Source organism: Sebastes fasciatus, chromosome 22, assembly GCF_043250625.1.
Source record: "Sebastes fasciatus isolate fSebFas1 chromosome 22, fSebFas1.pri, whole genome shotgun sequence".
NCBI lineage: Eukaryota > Metazoa > Chordata > Actinopteri > Perciformes > Sebastidae > Sebastes > Sebastes fasciatus.
In genome coordinates, this window is record NC_133816.1 from 15,754,868 (window position 1) to 15,778,617 (window position 23,750).

The window sequence follows — 23,750 nt, forward strand, 5'->3', positions numbered from 1 at the left end:
TGCCGTGTTTGTTTCTCGGAGTATAGGACCAAGTATGGCGCCTTGGGGGTACCCCGACAAATCAGTGCGTGGACCGAAGAGGAATGTATTTGCCAGAAAATGTCTTGTTAGAGATGTTCTGGTCCACAGTGTCAACAACAGCACTTTACTTTTCATGCGTTTTCTTCATTCCTCTTGACTCGATGCTGTGCTTGCTGGCGTCACCTGAGAAATACTGGCTCGGTCTGCTGGAGTGAGCATTTATAGGTGAGAGCCAGGAAATGAGAAGAGAGATGTTGCCAGGGGGAATAAGCAAAGAAAAAGCATTAGGATGTGTGTGTGTGTGTGTGTGTGTGTAGGCAGTGTGGTGGTGCGCCGGGGGGTGCTTTCTGTTCTTTCTTTTTTTGTATCGCAGTCACTCTCTCGGTCTCCTGGCACCAAACTCCATTACTCACCTATTACTTTAATAACATCAGGTGAAAATGGTGAGGAATGACGGATCTTTTCTTCTACTTACTTAGTGCTCAAAGGTCAGCAGCTTGAAAGAAGGCTTCTTTACTCTTCCTCTAAATGAGGTAATGTTAGGATAGCCCGATAATGTGTCTACTCTGAGATGAGTAATGTATGTGTGGGCACATTGGGGGATTGTTTGTTGAGTAACTGAACCTGCAGGAGTTGGATATGGACCCAGATGTGCTGCCTTACAGTACCGCGGAGGCACCTCGTTTGATCAGTCGGGCTGCATTGGAAATAGCCGCTGTCCTCGTTTTCGTCGTCCTGATGGCGATGTTCTGGAGCTCATCTGGGTTTTATAAATGGGCCAGCTCTAGTGTGAATCACACCGAGGACTTGTGTTTACGACTGAGGAACATCAGGGGGTTGAAAGGTGCATCAAGCTCCATCTTTGCTTTCAGTGCTGTGGTGAATTGGAGTGGTCAGTGGGAAGACACCGTGGTCTTGACTAGAAGCTTGGTTTTTGCCTGATGTTTGAGGGCTTAGACTGAATATTGACAATAAAATGTAAATGTAATGCTTTAATGACTTTCTTCAGAATGTAATATGGTCCGTCTACAACCTTAAACAGGTGACCACTGAAGGCAGCAGATTTTTAATTATCAATTCATAAAATCTGAGTGCCATTACATATAATACATAGCTGATTTAGTTTGCAGTACTAGAGGAACTACAGATAGAGAAGTCTGAGTTATTTAAGTACTAAGAAACTGAAACAAATCCAAGTTTCGGTCTCGAACCTATTTTTAGTCAACTTGCTACTTGACTTTTTTTTTTTTTGGTTAAGTTTTTCCTTATCCAAATCGAGGATCGTATGACCGAGGGTGTCGTGTACTGTACAGATTGTAAAACCTCTTGAGGCAAATTTGTGATTTGTTTTTTGGCTATATAAATAAAACTGACTTGACTTATAGTACGATAATTCTAAACAAAACTTAATTATTTTTGGACTCAAAAAGCATTTATACTGAACACCATCAATGGAAAAACATGTACCAAATGCGTGAACCCTGAATATTAAGCACATTTATCAGGGGTGGGGAAAAAAAGCCATTCACCTATGTATCATAATTTCCTTTTTTACGATTTTGAAATAGATTTTTTTTAATGCCAGAATCAATATTTGCTTCATTTGAGTCTATGCAGAGGTAGAAGGAAGTTACCGCTTTTATTGTTGTAGTCTGAGTAATGTGACGCAATTTGTTTTGGCAGGAAAAGCAAAGCTAGTCATCATGACTAAAGCTGCATGGTAACTCCGTCATGGACAGGAAACGTTCGTGTGATGGAATTTTCTATTAATTCCTCTCTCCTTGGTCGGGACGTCAAAGTGTTTCTCAGTGTCCCTCTGTTGACATTATTGGTTTGGAGTCCTGTCTAGGGGAGCCGCCGTTATCTGTACAGCTGTGTCTGTAGTGGGAACCATAGAGCCAGTCGCCGGGGCAACCAGGGTCAGAGATGCCAGAGGAACCGAGCAAGTCAAAACATGATAAGGGTAAAACACTGAGCACCATGGGGGAAGGGCAGAGTTGTGAGGCCTTCATGCAGAGAGCACCTCAATGGTGGAGACCTGCAATTGCTCCTTGATCAAGCTTCCATAAACCTTCTTTATAAGACATCAACAGCTCCGGGGCCTCTTCCTTCCTATTGAGTAGGAAAATTCCACAACAGTTCGTGTTGTATTGCGATAAACGTGCGGTCAAGCCGGCCGTCACTCTCATCTCCGTGGTCGAATGGGCCGACACTACAACTGTAGAGCACCCATATACTGACATTTATGTTAAATGCATTCAAACGGCCCCGATGGAGCTGACCATGGATGTATAAAGAGAACGGAGCTGACGGGAGAGCTAGAGACGCACTTGGCGAAGCTAGAGGCTCATGTGACTACGTCCGGTTTTCAAAATAAGGTGTTAATAAAGGGAATTGTATATACAAAATACATATATGGAAATAAGATTGATTGGATAATATTCACCAGAAGTATAAAACATTACATGTCCCTTATAAATTAAAAAGAAAATACCATTAATTTGTGAGTGAAATGTCTTTATTCTTTGATTTTTGGGTTGCTGGAAAGAAATTTAATAAATAATTCCTGACAATGACTGACATATTTGACTTCAGGACATCTCTGACTACATACATGCTGAATATTAAACATTTTTACTGTTTTAATTTTGATATTTTCCAAAGTAAAAGTCCCTAGAAGTGTATGATTCAACTTTTTAGTGTCAAAAAAGTTCACAAAAACCACAATAAATGGCAATACATATCGAATCAGCACCCAAGTATTGTGATAGCATTGAACCAGGAGAGAGGTGTATCATCCCAGCCCTAACATTTATGCTGCTCGCATCTCATCATATTTGCTTCAACACCCAGTCACCCACTGTGGAAGCAAATTGTGAAAAAAACATTTTGCTCCTGTGGCACCGTTGATTGGAGTGATGCCTGGATTGGCTTCATAAATAAAAATGAAGCTTGTTATGTTCACGCTGCTGGAATGAAACTCATCGAGGCTCAATCGGATTTATATTTAATTCCCCTGTATAGAAAAGAGATTAACTTTTTATTGCATATATAATTATTAATAAACTTAAGGTATTGAGTTTTGACACCCAGCTCTGTGTAAATCTGTTCACTTTCAACTCATATTTATATACATATCATAGATGTAACTCTGCTTATAATAGTAGAGGACACATTTAATTCTCTGTCAAGTAGCTCTAAATCTTCCATGAACATAATATACAGCAGCCTGACGGTGATGGACAGTGAAGCAAAGGAAGGAAATGAAAGGAGCAGGGCAGGAAAAGACCAGTGATCTGTGGTTTGCAGTGAGGCTGGAGATGGTGAGTGAGCACCGCTCATGCTGTAAATCCTGTTATGTCACAGATTAGCAGCGTGCCATGCGACGGAAGGAGAGGAAGCTGTGGAGAAAGAGAGCGGAGTCAATGTTCACCTAGTGACCAGGAGGATTACAGCTCCTGTAAAAAAGCACATCCCATTGGTCGGAGTAGGATTAGAGACTTGTAAACCGAGGTGCTATTGGAGACGGTGTGATCACATCTGGTTGGAACTATAAATGAGATTACAAGTGAGCGGAAGTCCCATTGGTGCTAGTTTGAGATTACACTCATTGCTAATTGGAGAACCAAACATTTATATAGCATTTAATTCCATTCACAGTTTACAGACAAGGATAATCTCAATGTAGTTTAGAAATAGCCTACATTATATTTGACTGTGGACAACTTTGCATAGACAACAGGAGCTACACCCATTTGAACAGTTTCAAACCTAGAGGAAATAAAACCAGTGAAGTGATGTGTGTCTGCCGCCCCACCCGGTCCCTCCAGTTCCACATGTACACATAAACACACTCCGTCTTCCTCCCCTCTTCCTTCCCTCCCTTCTCTTCTCTCTCTCAGTCTGTCTGCACCCGTCATCTGCACAGCTCCCCCTGGTTGATGCACTGCAGCACTACAGACCTCAATGAACTCTCTGGTCTCTGAAAGCACTTTGTTAAAGTTACAAAGTGCTTAACAGGGGAAAGAACATAGAAAGCAAACAAGTAGAAGCAAATGCAAAACAAACAGAAACACACAATGTGCACCATTCAGCAAACAAAATACAAGCAAACAGGATAAACCACAAATACAATTTAAATTTCAACCACCAGCTCTGCGTCTGTGGCAGCTGCTAATCTGGTGGGATTATTGGACAGAACACAACAGCTGCTGATGTATTAAAGTACATTTATTTGCTAATTTATTTAATTACCAAGTAGAGTCCTACAAGAAATTGAATGGAGTTTGAGTTATTGACATTAAAACTAATTCCTTTAGTTACCACATCTGATGTTTTGATTAATGCAGTGCACTTTGAGGACCATTCCAGTAGCAATAAAACAGTTGACTGTGGTGTAGGGGTGTGCTTAATCATATCATTCACAATATGTCATGTTTAATATGATAACACTTAAAGTATGCAGTCATGCTTGTAGTTCCCTTCGGCTGTACTAATCCACCGCTCCACAGTTCATGTTTACCATCCTTACCACAGGCTAGCAATTTAGCACAAAACCCCCCCCCAAAAAAAACAAGAGTCTGGTTTAATACCAAATACTTGCAGAACTCTAGTGGGATTGGATTTGAAAATAATTTGGACAAATTTTGACTTGATGATGGCACTAGATGAAAAGTTAAGGGATCATTACCTCCGCCAAGGCTTGAAGGCCTAGGAAGGAGGTTATGTTTTCACCCGCGTTGGTTTGTTTGTCCGTTAGCAGGGTTACTCCAAAAGTCTGCGATGGATTTGAATGACATTTTTTGGAGGGCTGGCGGGTGGTACAATGAACAATCCATCAGATTTTGGTGGTGATCCGGATTCAGGAATATGTTTAAGGATTCCGATCAGCCTAAGCATTAAAACCACAGGGTATAACACAACAACACGCAGTGTAACTGATGATGCGTTGATGATGCGTGACCCCGCCTTCTTCCTCCTTCTGAGAGCAGAGAGATACGTGTGTACAGAAGCTGCTGGCCGTTCGCGGTGAGAGAGAACAAAGCTGTAGATGACGGGATGAGAGACAACGTAGTGTAACGTTATACAGACATAACAAGGCTGCTGAATGAGAGAGGCATCCGCCGATACGTTACACGGAAACACACCGTGTTAATAATAAGCCGACGACCTCACGTAACCGCCAGCTGTGAGCTGTGATCTGTTTTTAGAGTCACGCGTAGGCGGAGGTCTGCGCTCCAAGTGCAATTCTAGTTACAATTTGTCCTGATGGCAGGGACGTGAATATTTCTAGGGAATTTCATGTTGCGATTTTTCACTTGAACTGATAATGTTCAACCTCATGGTGGTGCAAGAGGAAAAGTCAGTGCATCATGAAAATCATTGAAGTTCATCCTCTGGGGACCATGAATGTCAAAAATATTTCATGGCAATCTTTTCAGCAGTGGTTGCGTTAGACTTTCTCGTTGTCTGACTAAAAATGCCATCATAATCTATTATTACCCAATTTTCCTATTCAATTCCTTCAACAATTCATAGCCATACTCTTACTCATACTCATACTCATACTCATAGTCATTCACAGTCCGCTATCTGTTCTGCATGTGGCATATTGTACTCTGTTGGACACAAGGCGGCGGCGGCGGCGTTCGCTGTGTGTCACTGCATGTGTGTGTTTTTGTTCTTTTAAATAATTGATATACAGAACAAGCTCATAGATTATGTATTTAAGGGCATGGAGAGAAAAGATGAACAGAGACACGACACCGACCGTGCGGTCTCACAAACGAGCAGATAAAAAGATTTGTTTTCCCGTAGTCTTTTCCTCGGACAGACAACTTCTCACGGCCGTCGTCATTTTGTCCTGAAGGCTGAACCCACGCTCTGCTGCCACACTGGAGACTGAATCACCATCAAAATGACGGACGGTCTTCAAATTGTTCCGTCATAGTTAGAAAATTTTTTTAAACTTTCTCAATAAACAAACTGATAAAAAAAAAAGCTTTCTGGGTCAACATAGCACACACTCAGGAATTTAGTGCTTCAGTTGACGACATTCACCGTCAACACTGAATGAACATTCATGGCCATGTCAAGCCCACTTATGACCCACAATGGTGAATAATACAATACTTTTAACATGAGCAGTATTAAATATTCAACAGTCTTTTGGGTAACGTAGTCTCCATAAATGCAGCATCCTCCAAGCCTCTTTGTTTGAATAGCAAATCAGCTGAATTGAGGATGACCCCAGTGGTGTTATTATTGCCATATAGTGTCTAAGTGATTTTTGTTAAACCGACCTGTCTGCTGCATTCATTTGTCAATACTTTTACCAACCTTTTAACTGAGAGATGCCGCTGTAACCTTGATGCTTCTAAGGGTTTTATCAAATGTGGGAAAAGTGAAAAGTTTTAATATGAAAGTGCCAGTGAAAAGCATTGGATTAGATTTAGTCTCAAGCATGCATAGGGACATGTTGTCCTCCTTGTTGATTTAGTTCTTCCACATGTTAAATCGCTTTTGCCTCGATGGAGAATTGGCAAAGATCAGTTCCTTTTACCAGCCATGTTTTGGAGTTACGGTGTTAATGTTTAGAGCTACTAAATTCATAATGATGAGCTTTGAGTTGCTGTTCTTCTTTGTCAGAACTTTGTCATTGTTTAATTGAATATACGCTGCATTGTAGATATGTTAAAAGCTTAAAAAGAACAGTTAATTGGCTTATATTGCAACCTCGCCATACAGGTTTGACCAGCTTACACATACTTGTATTAAGCAGTAATACTCAAGATGTGCCAGGGTTGTCCTCAAATTCATCTCTTGGCTACGGTACCGCAGTAATGAATTATGACTGTTAGTTTTACCGCGCACTTGTTCCCAGGGACACGGTGGAGTGTGTTTAATATGAGGAATCTCTGTAGAGAGGATTGGAGAATCTTAAAGGAGGGCTCAGATGTGACAGATATCTTGTCTTTTTGTCTCCACAGATCACCAGAAGTTGGAGCGAGAGGCCAGGATCTGCCGCCTGCTCAAGCACGCCAACATCGGTAACTAGTTCTCCTGTTATATTGACTGTATCTCTTCATCTCCTGATGTCATGAGCAGAGTTATGTTTGTATCCATTTGTTCCAAAAACATACAAAGGTTAGCCCTTGAGATGGTTTCATAGATGTATAGAACATCTATTAAATATTTATGCACCTACGCTGGAGTCACATATTCTTCCTGAGTGCTTTTGACAACATACTATATCTGCAAGGAAGCTACAGTGTATGAAAAATATGGCATGATGCTGCGTTGGCCAGTTAAATACTTTGATAATGTGAACCCTATATTTTCTACTGTTTACCTGGCGACGAAAGATGAAAATCAATATTGTTGCCATGATCATTTTAGTAGTTGTAGAGATGTAAAATCTGTCACTGGAGATCCTCATTACTCGCCCGCTCAGACACGAGCATGAGACGGACCTGTCTCCCCGTCAGATAGTCATTACTATTCCATTCACACTCTGGGATAGCCCCTCATCACTTTAAAGGTCGTCATGGTGATAGAGCTCTCAGATGTCAATCAGGAGAATCTCTCTACAGGCGGATCTTTTCAGCCATCATCTCATGCTCTGGCCTGTTTGTCTCAAACGTTTCTCGAGCACTAAAACTGGAATGAGCTTTCTCGAGAAGCAAACTACTTCACATTCTCACACATTCACAGTGCAATCAGTCTCTCGCTCTTGGTTGAATTACCAACGGAGTCTGTAGATGCTGACGTGATAAGAGGCCAAACACAAATCAGTCACTGTGTGTTATTGAAGCTTAGAGCCAAAATCGATCGTAGCCGAGCTTTCCATTGTGCCTGTTAAAGCTGCATTATGGTGGCTTTAAATGGAAACTGATCATGTTTACTAACCTGACTGGTCTACGATCGTGTTTCAATAACATTTTACTAAGGATTTAACCAGTATCAAATCCAGGCACCAAATCTAAATCCTTTCGAGTCCCTTATCAAATCCTGTTTCAATATGCTAAATCAGCCAAACAACCTCCGTCACAGGCAGACTAGAGCCGACAAAAACTCAGAAATACTGACATTTGTATAGATATTGAAAATATCAGACTGGTGTAACCTCAATCTAATCAAGATTTCACTTTAAAACAGATATATTGAAAGACATAACTGATACCTGAGTTTTGATCAAAGACCAGTATTGGTCATGCATATTGGCAAATCAGTATGTTTTAAGAGTCCACAGAAATAGACACTAGTGCTTTTATTGATGAGCGTTTGTGTTGCTGCACTGACTATATCCATTGAAACACCTTGGTTTGGTTGGAGGAACTGCATTCGTCTATGACGTGGTTGGATCTCCGGCTGCTCCAGTCACGTGTCGATGTGTCCTTGAGCAAGACACTTAACCCCAAATTGCTCCCGAAGGCATAGCCATCGGTGTGTGAACGAGTATTTAGATTAGATCCTGATAGGCAAAGTTGGCACCTTGCATGGCAGCCTCTGCCATCAGTGTATGAATGTGTGACTGCTGACATGTAGCGTAAAGCACTTTGAGTGGTCGGAAGACTAGAAAAGTGCTATATAAATGCAAGTCAGTTTACCGTTACCATTTAAAATAAAACGTGTATTTTAAAGCTTTTCTCTGTGATAATGTTGCAACAACAAAAATCAAAACACAGACACCTCTGGGCTAAAAGAAATTGGTGGAATAAGTAGAGACTCAGTCAATAAGTCGGTTGGTATTCCCGAGTTGTCGTTCACATTTTTGTAAGTTGTGACAATACACTGTAATAATGCAGGAACAGGCTGGAGTGCGGAGGAATTTCATGAGGTGGATGACTTTTATCCATTCAGAAAATCCTCCAACACAGAAATGCAGACAAATCCTGTGATCTTTGGCTCGGCGCCCAGGTTGAGGACCTCTGGGCTACACTATTAGTATTATACTATTTGTAGAATTAGATTCCAGTAAGATTGTTTCAGACTTGTGTGTCCATATATTTCCAATAACTCCAGAGCGCTGCAAAGTCAAAATTTAATTGAAAAAAGATAGATGTAATCATTTCCAAAATTGACATAATGTTTTTATCTAATGAAATATTCTGCTTCAATCCATTTTTATTGGCGTTTAGCCTTTCAAAAACATAATTTTCACTGAAGCAAACTGCTCATTTTAAATTATAATGCGCCAGGCTTTTAAAGGGAATGGGAGATGGCACTTTTATTGGTTTAATTGGTACCTCTTTGCCCATTGCGCCCATATTATGTGCCGTTTAACTAGCAAATGTGGAGTTGGACTCGCCCTAAATGCATTTGCGCCATGCACTTTAGACCATGCGCTATAGATTGTTTCAAACTGATTGAATTGTTTTACAACTGTACATGAAAAACATGGACCACCAAAAATGTGTCTGAAACGTCAACAGGCACTTTAATCCAGAGAAAATTACATGACGTCTAAAGCTCTTCATCACACTTCACACTGAGACAACAGTTCACTGTGTTCATCATTCACACGGTTACCTACTGCTGCTAACGTGGCAGGTCGCCCGGTGCAGTGGAGTAGTATGTAACATAATTGAATAACTGTCTCTTCTCTCCCTCACAGTGCGACTCCATGAAAGCATATCAGAGGAAGGATTCCACTATCTGGTCTTTGACTTGTAAGTGCAGGATTTTTTTATTTTGCATATCACATTTATGCACATTTTTAGACGCTTAACGGGACACTCCACATGGTTAAATGCATTCACATCTCACTCAGGAGAGGTAGAACCTGACAGCTGCCAATCAGATGTCCCGTCACTGAGGCACCACGGGAGATTTAGACGTGACGCGTTCGCCTCCTGCGTTCGTTCGCCTCCTGCGTTCGTTCGCCTCCTCTTTGCTCCATCTGTTTGAGCAGCGCTGTGTGCTCAGTCATCACACATCCTCACCATGTTCACACGCTGCACACAGACATCGCAAGAGACACTTGAGCACATGATAATCTGACAGTATTGTATCATGTCTCACACACACACAGACTGAGACAATACAAGCTGGCATCACGTATGATCATACAGTATACTTCAGCTTCAAGAAACATGCTTTTCGTACTGTGACATGTCAACATGTCTGCTATTTAAAGAGCTTTAAACAACAAATAAAAAGACATTAAAGTCCAACGGAAATGAATTCCAGGTTTTTTTAGATCATAGTTCATTTTGGCCAGATGGCTTCTACAGGAATGTGATCATTCTCAGTGGACTTTAAAGGGGACACATTTTACTCATTTTCAGATTCATGCTTGTTGTTTTGAGTTTCTACTAGAACATGTTTATGTGCTTTAATGTTCAAAAAAACCTTATTCACATTATTTTTTCTCATCCTGTCTGTCTGAATGTACCTCTACTGATCCTCTGTCTGCAAAGGCTCCGTTTTAGCGCCTTCGTTATATGAAATTAATGTGAAATATACGTCGCCCGACCCGACATTTCAGTGACAAAGTCAAGCTAGTTAGTCAACATGACCAGGGCTGCGACTAACGACTATTTTGATAATCAATTAATCTGTTGATTTATTATTAATGTGTTATTAGGAAGCAGAAAATGTGAGCTCCGGCATGAAACATTACACTGGATAAAACTTAAATATGAAATAGACTACTGGTATTTTATTTTGTCTTCAGGTCCTTATCTGTTTTTATGCATGCATATCTGCGTGTGAATGTGCTTTTTATTTAATTCATCAACCAATTTATTAATGAAGCAATCACTATGGTTTTCTCATTGTAACCTCTAACATCCTGGGCTTTCTCTGTCACTTCCTTCTTTCCTTCACATCTCTCCCTCCTCCCATTCACCCTCCATAACTTACCATCTCCTCCATTCCTCCGTTCTCCTGTATATTGTCAGCTGTTGTTTGCAGTCTAACCTGGCAGTCAGAAAGGAATTTGCATCAAATGTATATTAAACGCTGTGTTTAATTTGATTAAGGGTAATAAAAAAGAACAGCGGGTTTTCCTTTCTTGGCTAAAGACCAACACACAGATAGAAATCATTCCTCTGTTTTTCCTAAAGAGGAAACCTGCCACGAGGGATAACAACACTGCCGCGTGGTAATGCAAATTGACCATGAATATATTATATCTCTATTGGCAGCTTTAAACCCTGATTTTTAACCTTATTTATTGAGAAAGTGAAAGAATTGTAACAGATTTTGAACATGCTGGATGAGAGAAAATCATAATACACCACATGTTTGAGTCACATGGCTCCCGAATGAAGGCCTGTTGTCCTAACAGTAAAAGTTACATGGAACTTTAATATGAAAATCACTGAAGACTCGTCAGAGTTGTAATGTTTTCCACAGGTCCTGGAAAGGGAAAAGGCTTTGCCTTTTAAATATCCTTCAAGTCATTCTCCAAGTTTTGAGCACATTGACCCACTGGCCCACTTTTTAAAAGTGTTTAAACTAGGGCTGTCAATTGATTCAAATATTTAATCGCGATTAATCGCAAATGAATCGCACATTTGTCAAGTATTTAATACTCTTATCAACATGGGAGTGGGCAAATATGCTTGCTTTATGCAAATGTATGTATATATTTATTATTGGAAATCAATTAACAACACAAAACAATGACTAATATTGTCCAGAAACCCTCACAGGTACTGCATTTAGCATAAAAATATGCTGAAATCATAACATGGCGAACTCTTTAGGTCAGAAGTCAAGGGTAAGTTTGGAGCGTTATTTAGCCTCCTTCGCAACAAGCTAGTATGACATGGTTGGTACCGATGGATTCCTTTAGGTTTTCAAGTTTCATATGATGTACATTAACTTCTTTGAGGTGTAATGTGCTCTATTATTACTGCACCTCCATTCTAATATAGATATTCCAATTGGCATTGCTTACTAGGAAAAGCTCCCTGGCTTAAGCCGTAACCTCACGGAAAGACATGGAAACTTCGTCCAGCTGAATAAACAATGTCCACATACCGTATGACCATATCTGCTGAAATATATTATTGTAGTGATTTCACCATCCAGGCACCAAAACACAACATCCTTCTTTTGACCCAGTTGGTCTGGATGAGATTTGCTAGTGTGCAACTTTATCAAACCATTTTTTCTCCCCCTCTCCAGAGGCATAAATTAACATCTGTGATTTGACACTTCACTTCTTTTCCAGATATACAGTTATTTTCTTTCCAACTTTCTCTTTCTCATTCTGTTTTTTGTCTGTCACTTCATTTCTCTCTCCTCCAGAGTTACCGGCGGTGAGTTGTTTGAGGACATTGTTGCCAGGGAGTACTACAGCGAAGCCGACGCCAGGTCAGTGTATTTTGCTCTGCTGTATTGATATTTCTGAATTTACTGTATAAATGTGATGTGAAACCCATTTAGTCGACTTTGGCATCAAAGGCATATTCAAGCAGATACGCACTATAGAACAAAATGATATCCATGCTTTGCATATTACCAGTGTGTATGTATATTTTAACATACACAACTCCAGAAAACTGAAAACAAAACTCCTGGAGAGGGGCTAGACTCTCGTCTTTTCCAGAGTTGCCAAGGGTGAGAGGCGCCATGCGGGTGTGGGGATACTCACGAGCCCTTGGCTGAGCGCCGCTGTGTTGGAGTTCTCTCCAGAGAACGAGAGGGTCACCTCTATACGACAGCAAGTCGCTAAGAGAAATTCTTTTACTGTTGCTTTTGGTTATGCCCCAAACAGCAGCTCAGAGTGCCCGGCCCTCTTGGAGTCGCTGATCGGGGACTCTATAGTTCCACTGGGGGACTTCAACAATCACGACGATGAAGAACCCTGGTTTGGGAGAAACAGCCTGCCCGATCTGAACCCGAGTGATGCTCTGTAATTGGACTTATGTGCCAGTTATGGATTGGCCTTAACAAACACTATGTTCGAGCAAAGGGCGGTTCATAAGTGTATTTGGTACCAGGACACCCTAAGCCAAAGATCAATTATTGACTTTGTGGTCGTATCATCAGATCTGCACCTGGTGGTGAAGTGGATTGGATCAGATGGCGGGGGAGGCTGCTGGACAGAACTGGAAAACCCATACGTGTGGTGAGGGTGAACAGGGGACGTCTGGCTGAGGCCCCTGTCTGCGAGTTCTTCAACTCCCAACTCCGGAAGAATTTTTTTCGCACATCCCAGGGGAGGGTGGGGACATGGATCCAGAAGGTCGTTGGTGACTGTCGTGGCGGCAACCTAAGAACCCGTTGATGGATACCAACGTTGAAGGAGGCCGCCAAGCTAAAGAAGGAGGGCTTTCAGGCTTGGTTGGCCCAGGGGCCTCCAGAAACAGCAGATAGGTACCGGTTGGGAATAAGGGCTGAAGCTGCGGTGGTTATTAAGGGGAAAAAAAAGGTTTCGGGAGGAGTTCGGGGAGACCATGGAGAAGGATGGGGGTGTCCGGTTTGGGGACCTCAGAATCCCCTCTCTGCTCTTTGCAGATGATATGGTTCTTTGGTGGAGTGAGTCACTGCCCCAAGTGAGGGAGTTCAAGTTTGGGTAAAATGGAGTGGGAGATGGACAGGTAGTTCAGTGCGACATCAGCAGATATGCAGGCGTTTTACCGGACCGTTGTGATGAAGAAGGAGCTGAGCCGGAAGGCAAAGCTCTCGGTTTACCGGTCCATCTACATTCCAACCCTCACCTATATGGTCATGAGCTTTGGGTAGTGACCGAAAGAATGAGATCGCGGATTCAAGCGACCAAAATGAGCTTCCTTCGTAGGGTGTCTGGGCTCAGCCTTAGAGAGATAGGGTGAGGAGCTCAGACATCCGTAGGGAGCTCGGAGTAGAGACGCTGCTCCTTCACGTTGAAAGGGGCCAGCTGAGGTGGTTCGGGCATCTGATCAGGATGCCTCCTGGACGCCTCCTTTTTAGGGGTTTTCCGGGCACGTCCAACTGGTAAGAGGCCTCGGGGTAGACCCTGAACACGCTGGAGAGATTAAATATCTCGTGTGGCCTGAGAACTCCTCTGGGTGCCCCAGGAAGACCTGGAAAACGCTGCTAAGCTTGCTGTCATGCAACCCGGCCCCGGATAAGCGGAAGTAAATGGATTGATGGACAAAAATACAACCCATCCTCATTAGGCACTGCAGTGCATACGTGTTTCCTGTTGTGCTGCCTTTGATATGCCTTTGATTGCCAAAATCGCTCTTTCTGCATTTCTTGTTCTACCTTTGTCCCTTTGATTATGGATCTACTTTTTCCAATTTAACCTTCTGAACGAACAGCTTTTAAAAAATCCATTCAAAAAAGAACCAGTAAAGCAGCTTTATCCCAGAGCATTTCCATTAAAGGTTCATTTAAGATTTAGTTTTATATAATTTTGAAGATTTTCAACTTTTTAGTCAGCTGGATTAAAGTTGAACTTTCACTTGACGGAGCGGCGGCAAGATTTGTCATCAAGACAGCTTTAGATGTAAAAAGGTCTGGATTCTGTTTTGTAGTGGATTTTATTGATTTGTACAAGATGACATCTGAAAGAGTTTTATAGATGAAAAAAAAACATCAGCATGTGTCCTTTGTATTTTTCTCTACTTGTTTACTTAAATTGCTTAAAGAAACAGTTCGACAATGCGCTTTCTTTCCAAGAACGACGGGAAGATCAATATCAATCTCATGTCTGTGTGATAAGCACTGATGTGGTTTGCTTAGCATAAAGACAGGAAGCAGGGGGAAACAGCTAGCCTGGCTCTGTCAAAAATACATATACTAACACCTCTAAAGATCACTGATTATGTCATTTTACATTTGTGTTTTTGTACAAATTAAATATATGGTTTTAGGGTGAGTTATGTGTAGGACGTATTTCTTCTTCTTCTAACAGCTGGGTGCAGTGACTGTGTGCAGAATCTCAAAATCTTGTCGCTGCAAGGTTGCCAGGTTTGGTACGATTGTGCCCGCACAGAGACCTCTACCAAAACGTATCGACTGTATTTAGCAACCTGTGTTATAGCTGGAGATGCAGCACCTAAATCGACAGACTGGCTGTTGCCCCCTACTTCTAGTCTTAATGCTAAGCCAGGCTAACTGCATCCGACTCCGAGACATGAGATTGATATCGACCTTCTCGCTATTGAAAAGAAAAAAAGAAAGAAAAGCAAATAATCGTATTTCCCCGAATGTTGAACTATTCCTTTAAAACGTTCCCTTTGTCAATCAGGTGTTGTTATTTCATGTGTTTGGTGTGTTCTGTCATCCTGTTCTTGTTACTTTGTTTTCCTGACGTTTACCTGTTCTCCCTCTTCCTCTCCTCTTTGCTTCTGGCCTGGTTCTCTCTCTCCCTCCACAGTCACTGCATACAGCAGATTCTAGAAAGTGTAAATCATTGCCACGTAAATGGCATAGTGCACAGGGACCTTAAGGTTAGTAAGTGATGACAGTAACACAGCTAAAAAAGACAAAAGGCCTGCCCACCTGCGGCACCTTGCCTCGCTCCTCCGCTGCCTGATCAATCGACCAATTAACCTTTCACTTGAGTGCCGCCTCCTCCAAAAAACCACACCCCCTCCTCCGCCAGTCACCCTCACACACCGCCACTTGACAGGAGTGTGTTTTAGACCCCACCTGCTGCAGGGCATCATGGGAAGGGTTGACTGGAGAGGAGGCGGTAGGGCGTGTAGTGTCGAGGGGGGGGCGGTAGATCTCATCATGGCCTGCCCCTCCTGTATGCCAGGGCACAAAGTGCATGTAGCATCTGTCCAAAACCATGCTCTGACACAGCCACTGAGAGGTTGTCAATCTGAGAGACGAGGAAGAGGAGGAGGAAGAACTTGTGGCTTTAGATACCTGTAGAAATTGATGTTTTAGTGTTCCAAATTATGACACTAAAGTTTTCCTAGTACCACATTTTTATTCTCAAAACACTGATCTGTACTGTGTTTCAATCTACAGAACCTCCACTGTCAGTAAGCACCAGTACGTCCACATAATGTACCCCAGTTATTAAAATAAATCAAATGCATACTGTAAGAAGATGTGGCTCCATCTACCTTAGGGCTATTTAAGGGAAATATTAAATATCAATGTCTTCAACCAATATTGCAATTGTGATTTTAAATTAGATTCTTTCATTTATGATGGTCTATATAGGACTACTTTAAAACAAGATGCTTATGTCAAGCATAATCACAAACCTACAGACCAACAGCAGGTTTCATGGAGATTAAAATTGATTTTTTAAATTGTGCGCACAACTTTACAAGTCATGTTCTTGATATATTAAATTGTGCACAAATTGTTAATTTGTATTAATTTTAATATTATAAATATTGTATTATGTATTATAAATTAATCTTGAAATTTGGGGAGGTGAAAAAATACAATCACAACTTGACATTGCACACAAAAATGGAGCGATTCATGGAATAATTTGAGAGTATTTAAATGCGCATGGGTAACAAACTAAAGAAAGCAAAATGCAAAAGGTCAAATTCATTGTATGGGCTTGGGATCTTGCGATTGGTGCACTTTTCTACACTGTAGCGACAACATAAACCAATGTTGTGTAAATGATGATGAAGATGATTGTACTCAGGTACTGAACAAGATACTAGTGTGAAAGCTGAGGTCAGAGGGGGTGACATTCATTGATAACATCAAAATAGTTTCAAAATTTCAGTTTCAGTAATTTTGACAGTATAAAGGAGGAACAAAACGTGCAAACTCTTCAACACTGTTGGGTTATTCCAGTAACAGAGCCACAGAACACCTTCCTCCAGCTCCTGTGTCTCCCTCCTCAGTCTCTCAGGGTCCGGCCTCCAGTCGGCCAGGGGCTAACACCACTTCTGTTTTGAGACTCGGGAAGAGAACTGGCCGTGTTGACACAGTAGCAGACGATTACAACATTATGGCTAAGTTTTTCTTTTCTGGGCCTGTGACAGCAAAAACATCAGTTGGTGACCGTGGCAACACACACAAAAAAAAAACATTTTGAAAATTGAGTAAATGGTCCATTTAGCCAAAGTGCCCCTCATTATGGCTGTCGGGTGGGTCCAGTTGCCACATTGCTGCACAGTTTCCCCGCTAACACATGGCCAGCGGCTCTCCCGAGTGTCAAAGCGAGCTCACAGCCACAGACAGTGAGTGGTAGCTTGTCACTAACCCATGGCCCCCTGGTGTTTGCATGCAGTCATTGCATTCAGCAGATCCTAGAGGCTGTGCTCCACTGCCACCAGATGGGCGTGGTCCACCGCGACCTCAAGGTAAGTGGACTCGCCATGAAGATGTTTTCCTTCTTGTCCTGTGGCCTCACCCTCCCAACACGGCTTAACCTGTCCTCCGTCTTCGTCTTATTCTTTTCCACACCTACGCCGATCTAACTCTACTCTTGTCAGTTCATGTTTAAAAAAACATATTACACCATTACTTTCACACTTGGAAATGTTGGCTTATATCTTCCAGGGTTCATGTATTGATAAAATATCGGCTTCACACTTCCACTGAGCAGGCGGTCCACTTGTCCTCACAGTGGCTGTAGAAAAGTGTTAATGAGCCTGAAAATGACTGGCAGACCTCCAGTTACTCCGCAGCTAGAAACAGCAGTGGCCTTGTTAAAAAGGTGCATGTGTCTGGAGAACATGTACCATGGTCTGTAAAGTTTAGAGCTCAATCTTTTATGATTTTATGTTAAAGGAACATTTTTGAAATTCAGCTTTATTATTTGTGTATCTGGTTTTTAATGTTCAGTGTTTTCTATAGATAAAACAATGTTGAAAATGCATTAATGCACCAAAAAAGATAATAATAGTCAGTCCTCTAATGGGCATTTATAATTTTTACACATAGATATGACATTTATCATCAGATTATTTTGAGAGAATCCCAACAATATTCAACAAACAGATTTTACAAAGATCATCAGTTCATATATAGAGGGAACACGGCAAATAAACCACCCGATTTTACTGTTATCAGGACATTAAATAGGCGTTATCAGTCGGTATATACACCATAGATGTGGGTCATTGGGGGCCTACTATGCCTACTATGTTGTAAAAGTGAAAATACAGCTTCAACTGTTTCCCATAGTGGTTTTGGGTGGTTTTGAGTGATGTACCTCCATAAAAACTGCCCACCTTCTAGTCATAAAAGAGTCGGTTGATGTACTCAAACACCATCTTTTAACTGGGTCATAAAACTGTTTGCTATTTAAGGATATAGATGTAATATAGGGCCATTGTCACTTACTGACATGGACTATTTGAATGTGTTTAAGTGAGGTCAGATGTTTCATCGTGATGGAATGTTATGTGGACATTAGTGATCATTCAAGTCCACAGTTGTCTCCATCTCTCATGCTGCCCTTTTCTCACTGTGGGTTTGCTCCCAGAGCTCTGGTTTGCTAATCAAATGAAGCAGGTGTGTCTGAGGTTTCGGTTTATACGCAGCAATAATAAGCCCCGATTTTTGCATTCGTCGACTGCCACTCTCCGCGCGCTCTGATTGGCTGTTGCCAGGCAGCAGCCACGGTTCACTGCAGAAACACAAAGACAAAACCAAATACAACCAAAACAAATAAGCAGGGCTGCAGAGCAGAGCCACTATGGAAAACACTGTTTGCCACATTGTGTGTGTTCGTGTGATTTTCATTTCTCAAGATAATGATTTTGGGGGGAAACACACACACACACACATAAACAAACATCCGCCCAGGAAAGTAATACACAGCGGTCTTAATAAAAGTTCTTTTAAAGCGTTTATGGGAACAGTCTAGACGCATGGATTTATTGCATGCTGTCGTCAAGTGTCACTTTTTGTGGAGCAGTAATGGCACATTAACGCCTGCTTTTGAACTGCTACAGTAAAACTGCTTTTCCTATGGCACCACCAGGAAATGCCTCCCCTGTAGCTCTTCTTTCTTGAGCGTGGCAGTTTGTTTTTAATCAGTATGTGTGACACTAGTCTCAATTTAAGAGTTATCCACCAATTTAGCAATGCGGTGCTATGACATATCACAAAATAAAAGCATAAAAGCAGCAGGAGAACATACAATATGAAGGTGTGTTAAGCGAGTTGCGGCCAATGTAGCCTTGATCTGCTAGCCTTAAGCTGAGATGAGGAGATACAGAAGTCTGGTAAGACCACTTCTTCCAAACTCCACACACACATTTTTTTTTATTATTTTCAAACACTTCAGCCCCGGCGCTTGAGGCAATTTATTAGACCTCGCACAGCTCCCTCTGGAGCCACAAAAGGATTTACACAAGAGCTCTAAAACACACTTTGATGTGTAAATTCTGTGGAGTCAGAGCGTTTAACCAGAGGAAACCCCCTCATACAGACTCTGACCATCACTTGAACATGAAAGAATGAAGTGAACTGAACTGTACTTTTCTTATTTCCTTATCTATCTATCTATCGTCTGGAAGAAATCCCCCGTAATGTGCCGAGTAACTTCTCAGATATTCTCCTTTTGAGATGGAGAAGTTAAAACCCTGGGGGGAAGATGTTTGTTTGCAACATTTTGCCAGCGAGAGCAGCGTGTGGCTTTTGTCAGTAATGGTAGTAGTCCTCCAGGCTAAAGCAGAACCCCAGCCTGGTTTAGTAATTCTATGATGACTCTCAGTATTAGACAGAATCCAATTACAGCTATTACACACCAGCAGCAAGGAGGGGAGCATAAATCCTGATCAATCTGATATGAACTGCACGTTGCAGAAAGCCAGTCGTGTATTCGTGTGTACCCAGCAAACATTTTCAAGGTGAATACACAGTGCAGTACACTGATATGAAAGCCTCAGTAATGTATTTTCACTTAACTCCATTATGTATGTAGGAATACATTATATGTATGTAAAAGAAGGACAAGAAACACACGTACACGTGCTTTTTGTCTGGTCATTTTATAAAGGCCTCCAATGTATTGGAGACAAAATAGCAGCGAGCACGTCTCCAAATCTTGAACAGTATCGGGTGTATATATATAGTCTATATATTCATTTATTCATTGGTGCATCCCTAGAATGAATATATGTGAGAGGCTCAGAATGAATTACAGCTTGAGTCATAATGTATAGCCAGGGTGACCAGTGTTTTTAAGATAACTGGGTATAATTGTTGCAAAAGCAGCTTCCCCTTTTGTTATTATATTATAGCTTAGTCATTTTAAATCATTTCCCATTTTGGCTCCATTAAAAGAAACCGCTTTGAAAATGTCAGCAAATCCATTATTCATCCTCTCCGAAACCTTTTCCTGAAGCTCCTCCTGCTGGAGTTTGAGTCACTGTCCGCCTCTCTCACCCGGCCCGTCTCCGCCAGCCGGGCTCTCGCACGCCCAATTTGACAGCAGCCCGCCAGCATCTTGTTGAATGACATCCAGCCGTGCTGCTGGGCTGAGGTCAGCCTTGGCTGCAGACTGACTCGTGTTGAGCCTGATAACGTTGAGGTTCAGTCGTGACTTTGTGTGTGTGTGTGTGTGTGTGTGTGTGTGTGTGTGTGTGTGTGGGTTGAGGCTGAGGCTGGACTCCAGCAGGCAGACTGGACAGCTGCTACAGTTGGCCTCTAGCTCAGCTACTAGTGCTAACTGCTGAACGCTCAAACTCGCTGTATGACATCAGTCCTTAATGTTATTACTCTGTGAACTAATAGCCCTTCCCGCTGCTTACAAGCCTGTGAGCTGCCCGTAACAAAAACACAATAAAATCTTTAAAGGGGACATATCGTGCTCATTTTCAGGTTCATACTTGTATTTTGGGTTTCTACTAGAACATGTTTACACGATTTAAGAAAACACATTCTCACTTTCAACTCGTCAAAACCACCGCTTGGTCAGTGCCCCTTGGCATCAGAGACCGATGCACGTGGTACCTCTCTAGCGTAACTTTTGGACGGACCAGGGACGGCGTGTCAATATACACTCGTTACATGCATAGTGTCCTTTCAAAATAAACTTCTGTTTTCACAGGAAGTTAGATTTAGGCAACACCACTTAGGTACGGTTAGGAAACGTTCGTGGTTGACGTTAACTTCACTGACTGGCGACTCACCTGACCCACAGGACTGACGTGACAAAACAAGTCAACGTTACTTTTAGTTTCTCCTGGTTTAAAGTCTTGTGTTTGTTTGACCTGCCCACCCTAAGCGGACTCTCACTCTATTAACACTACGTCACTTGCTCTGACCGTCGAATAACGCCGCGGGTGGGTTTACATTGGAGTTAGTTGAAAGCCCGGTTCGTCACATACTGTTGTTAAAGGGTGCCTCCGTACGGCGGTTGCCGATGCAGAGGGGCACTTGCCAAACGGCTAGTATTTAACGAGTTGGGAGTGAGAACGGGTTGGTATTAATTTTCAAAAAACACATTATATTTCTCATCCTGTCTGTCTGAATATCCCTGCATTCACCTTCTGTCTGAAACGCTCCGTTTTAGCGCCTGTCTCTTTAAGACCCCCTCTTGAAAAAGCCCAGTCTGCTCTTATTGGCTAGAGAGAAAAAATATGGTGCACCTTTACAAAGGTAGTTCTCAAGCTGTGGGTGGTATATTCTAATGAGCCTGCATGTGACATAGGAAGGGGAGCCAAATCTGATTGGCTTGTTGAATCACATGTTTTCTGATCCAGACAGCCCAGAAAACAACTGACTGGGTTGTCTTATTTCACAGTTTGTGGGCTGGTAGACGCTCCAGATAACTAAATGTATGAGCACAAACACTGAAAAAGTGAGTTTTTCACGATATGTCCCCTTTAAGGCTTTACCTCAGTCATGTTTTGTTTCATTTTACAATGATATCACTGTATTTATTGCAAGGTACTGACAGTTTGTATCTGTGTCTCTTCCCTCCAAGCCAGAGAATTTACTGTTAGCCAGCAAGTTGAAGGGGGCAGCGGTTAAACTGGCAGATTTTGGCCTGGCTATTGAAGTGCAGGGAGAGCAGCAGGCATGGTTCGGTGAGTACACACACCACTTTCTGAATGAGCTTTTCATAAATGTTATTAACCCCTTGGTTGTGTTTGCTCAGTTTTCACTGCTTTTATCAGCTAGAGTTTTGTCAAAAAGCATATGATGTAAAACAACAAAGCTCATTTGAATGGATCCTATTGTTTTTCTTTTTCTTCAGGCGTAATTATTATTATTACGATTTAAGATTTCCCCAACTGGTTTTCCATCATATAGACGGGCTTAAGGGGTTTAATGAACTCTAAACAGGCTGTTTTTTGTTAGTGAGTGCGGAAAATGTCATCAGTGTGCTTCATATTCATACAGTAGTTGTACAAATAGGAAACACAACACCTGTAAACATATTTATTCATAAATACATATGTACATACTGAATAAAAAAAATTCTGATTCTCCAGGATTTTGCCGATGCACGAATCCAATTTCAGACATCTCTAAATGTTTAATCTTCTCTCAGACGACAACATTTGTGTACTTTTTCTCAAGAAAGGTCTTAATGAGCTTATTGAAGAAAACGGATCAATGGAGACTTTTGTCCTAGTTCTGTATTTCATTTTAATGGCACAATCCAAATGAACATTTTCAACTATGCCATTTTACCATCAAAGCGTCACGTACCTATCTAGAGGGACTAGGTGTGCCACTGCTCTCGGCTCTTATATCAACTTTGAATTGGATATATTTCAGGCCTATTTCTTCTCCCTATTCCCTGCAGAGCAGAGACATAATTGGTCTATTCCCCCAGCGCCAGCCTCCATCTGGAACCAGTTCACTGTGTGTTCTGACTTTAGTGTTAGTCGTTCTACGTCTCTGCTGCCACTTTAAGGCTTTTTTTTAAAAGTAGGCTGCATGTTGCTGGTAAAGAGTCAAACTACACATCCACAAATGTTTTCCTTGGAGCTTGTTAACCTCGGCTCATAAACTGTACTTTATGGTACCAATGATCCTTAGCTACTGTGTGAAATGTTTTGTTTTTAGGAGATGGTCCTAACAAGCTTTTGATAGACTTTCGACATACAGCACCTGGTGAATTCTGTGTCGGGCTAAACAAATTAGAATTAATGAGGCGTTGTTCAAGCTTTTCTTAAAATAGAGGTGTGGTTCGTGTGTTCCAGGTTTTGCCGGTACACCGGGGTACCTGTCTCCAGAGGTGCTGAGGAAAGATCCGTACGGCAAGCCAGTGGACATGTGGGCCTGTGGTAAGACTCTGGGTTAACTGTTGGTTTGTTTAGTTGGGGGAAGCCTTGTGGAGCTACAACTTCTGTGTCCGTCACGTGACGCCATTGGGCCCAAAAATACTTTTTCCCATAGACTTATATTGGGAAAGAGACGTCTGTAACTCGGAAGATAATTTTTTTTTTAGGTAAATCAACTTCCGAGTACGAACATTCTAATAGCCCTTATTTAAATCATTAGGTCCTAAAAGTTGTAAAATGCACTAAAGAAGAAGATCGCTGGATGATCCGGGTACTTTACATTTACGCTTCAAGCGCCACTGAGCAACTCCCATAGGAATGAACGGGATCCCGCCTCCCAACGCTGTATCCGGTTCTCTTTATACATCCATGGGAGCAGCTATACTTATCATGTATACAAACGCCCTGGCTCGAAACCACCAATCAGAGGCCTTCCCTGGGGATTATCAAAGGCACCGCCTCTACTTCAAAAGAACACACTACACCAAAAGACAGAGCCGCTGGCACCGGTGCTATCAGGTTTTTCTTTTTAAGTTTATTTTAGATAAGATAAAACTGTATTTATCCCCGAGGGAAATTGTTGTGCAGCAGTTGCAGGAAAAAAGT

At 41.8% G+C, this 23,750-nt stretch overlaps 1 protein-coding gene across 24 annotated transcripts in view; it reads left to right on the plus strand.

Annotated features, from left to right (window-relative positions):
• camk2d1 (calcium/calmodulin-dependent protein kinase (CaM kinase) II delta 1) overlaps positions 1–23,750 on the plus strand; it is a 77,970-nt gene that overhangs the window by 31,629 nt on the left and 22,591 nt on the right. For 14 of the 24 annotated variants that reach the window (XM_074623571.1, XM_074623573.1, XM_074623580.1 and 11 more), the window contains exons 3-8: positions 7,011–7,070; positions 9,638–9,692; positions 12,283–12,348; positions 17,183–17,255; positions 21,836–21,938; positions 23,064–23,147. In XM_074623571.1, the coding sequence (XP_074479672.1) occupies positions 7,011–7,070; positions 9,638–9,692; positions 12,283–12,348; positions 17,183–17,255; positions 21,836–21,938; positions 23,064–23,147 (441 nt within the window). Of the gene's footprint in view, positions 1–7,010; positions 7,071–9,637; positions 9,693–12,282; positions 12,349–15,343; positions 15,417–17,182; positions 17,256–21,835; positions 21,939–23,063; positions 23,148–23,750 lie in introns of all 24 variants that reach the window. The other 10 variants (XM_074623572.1, XM_074623575.1, XM_074623594.1 and 7 more) reach the window with 1 other exon arrangement.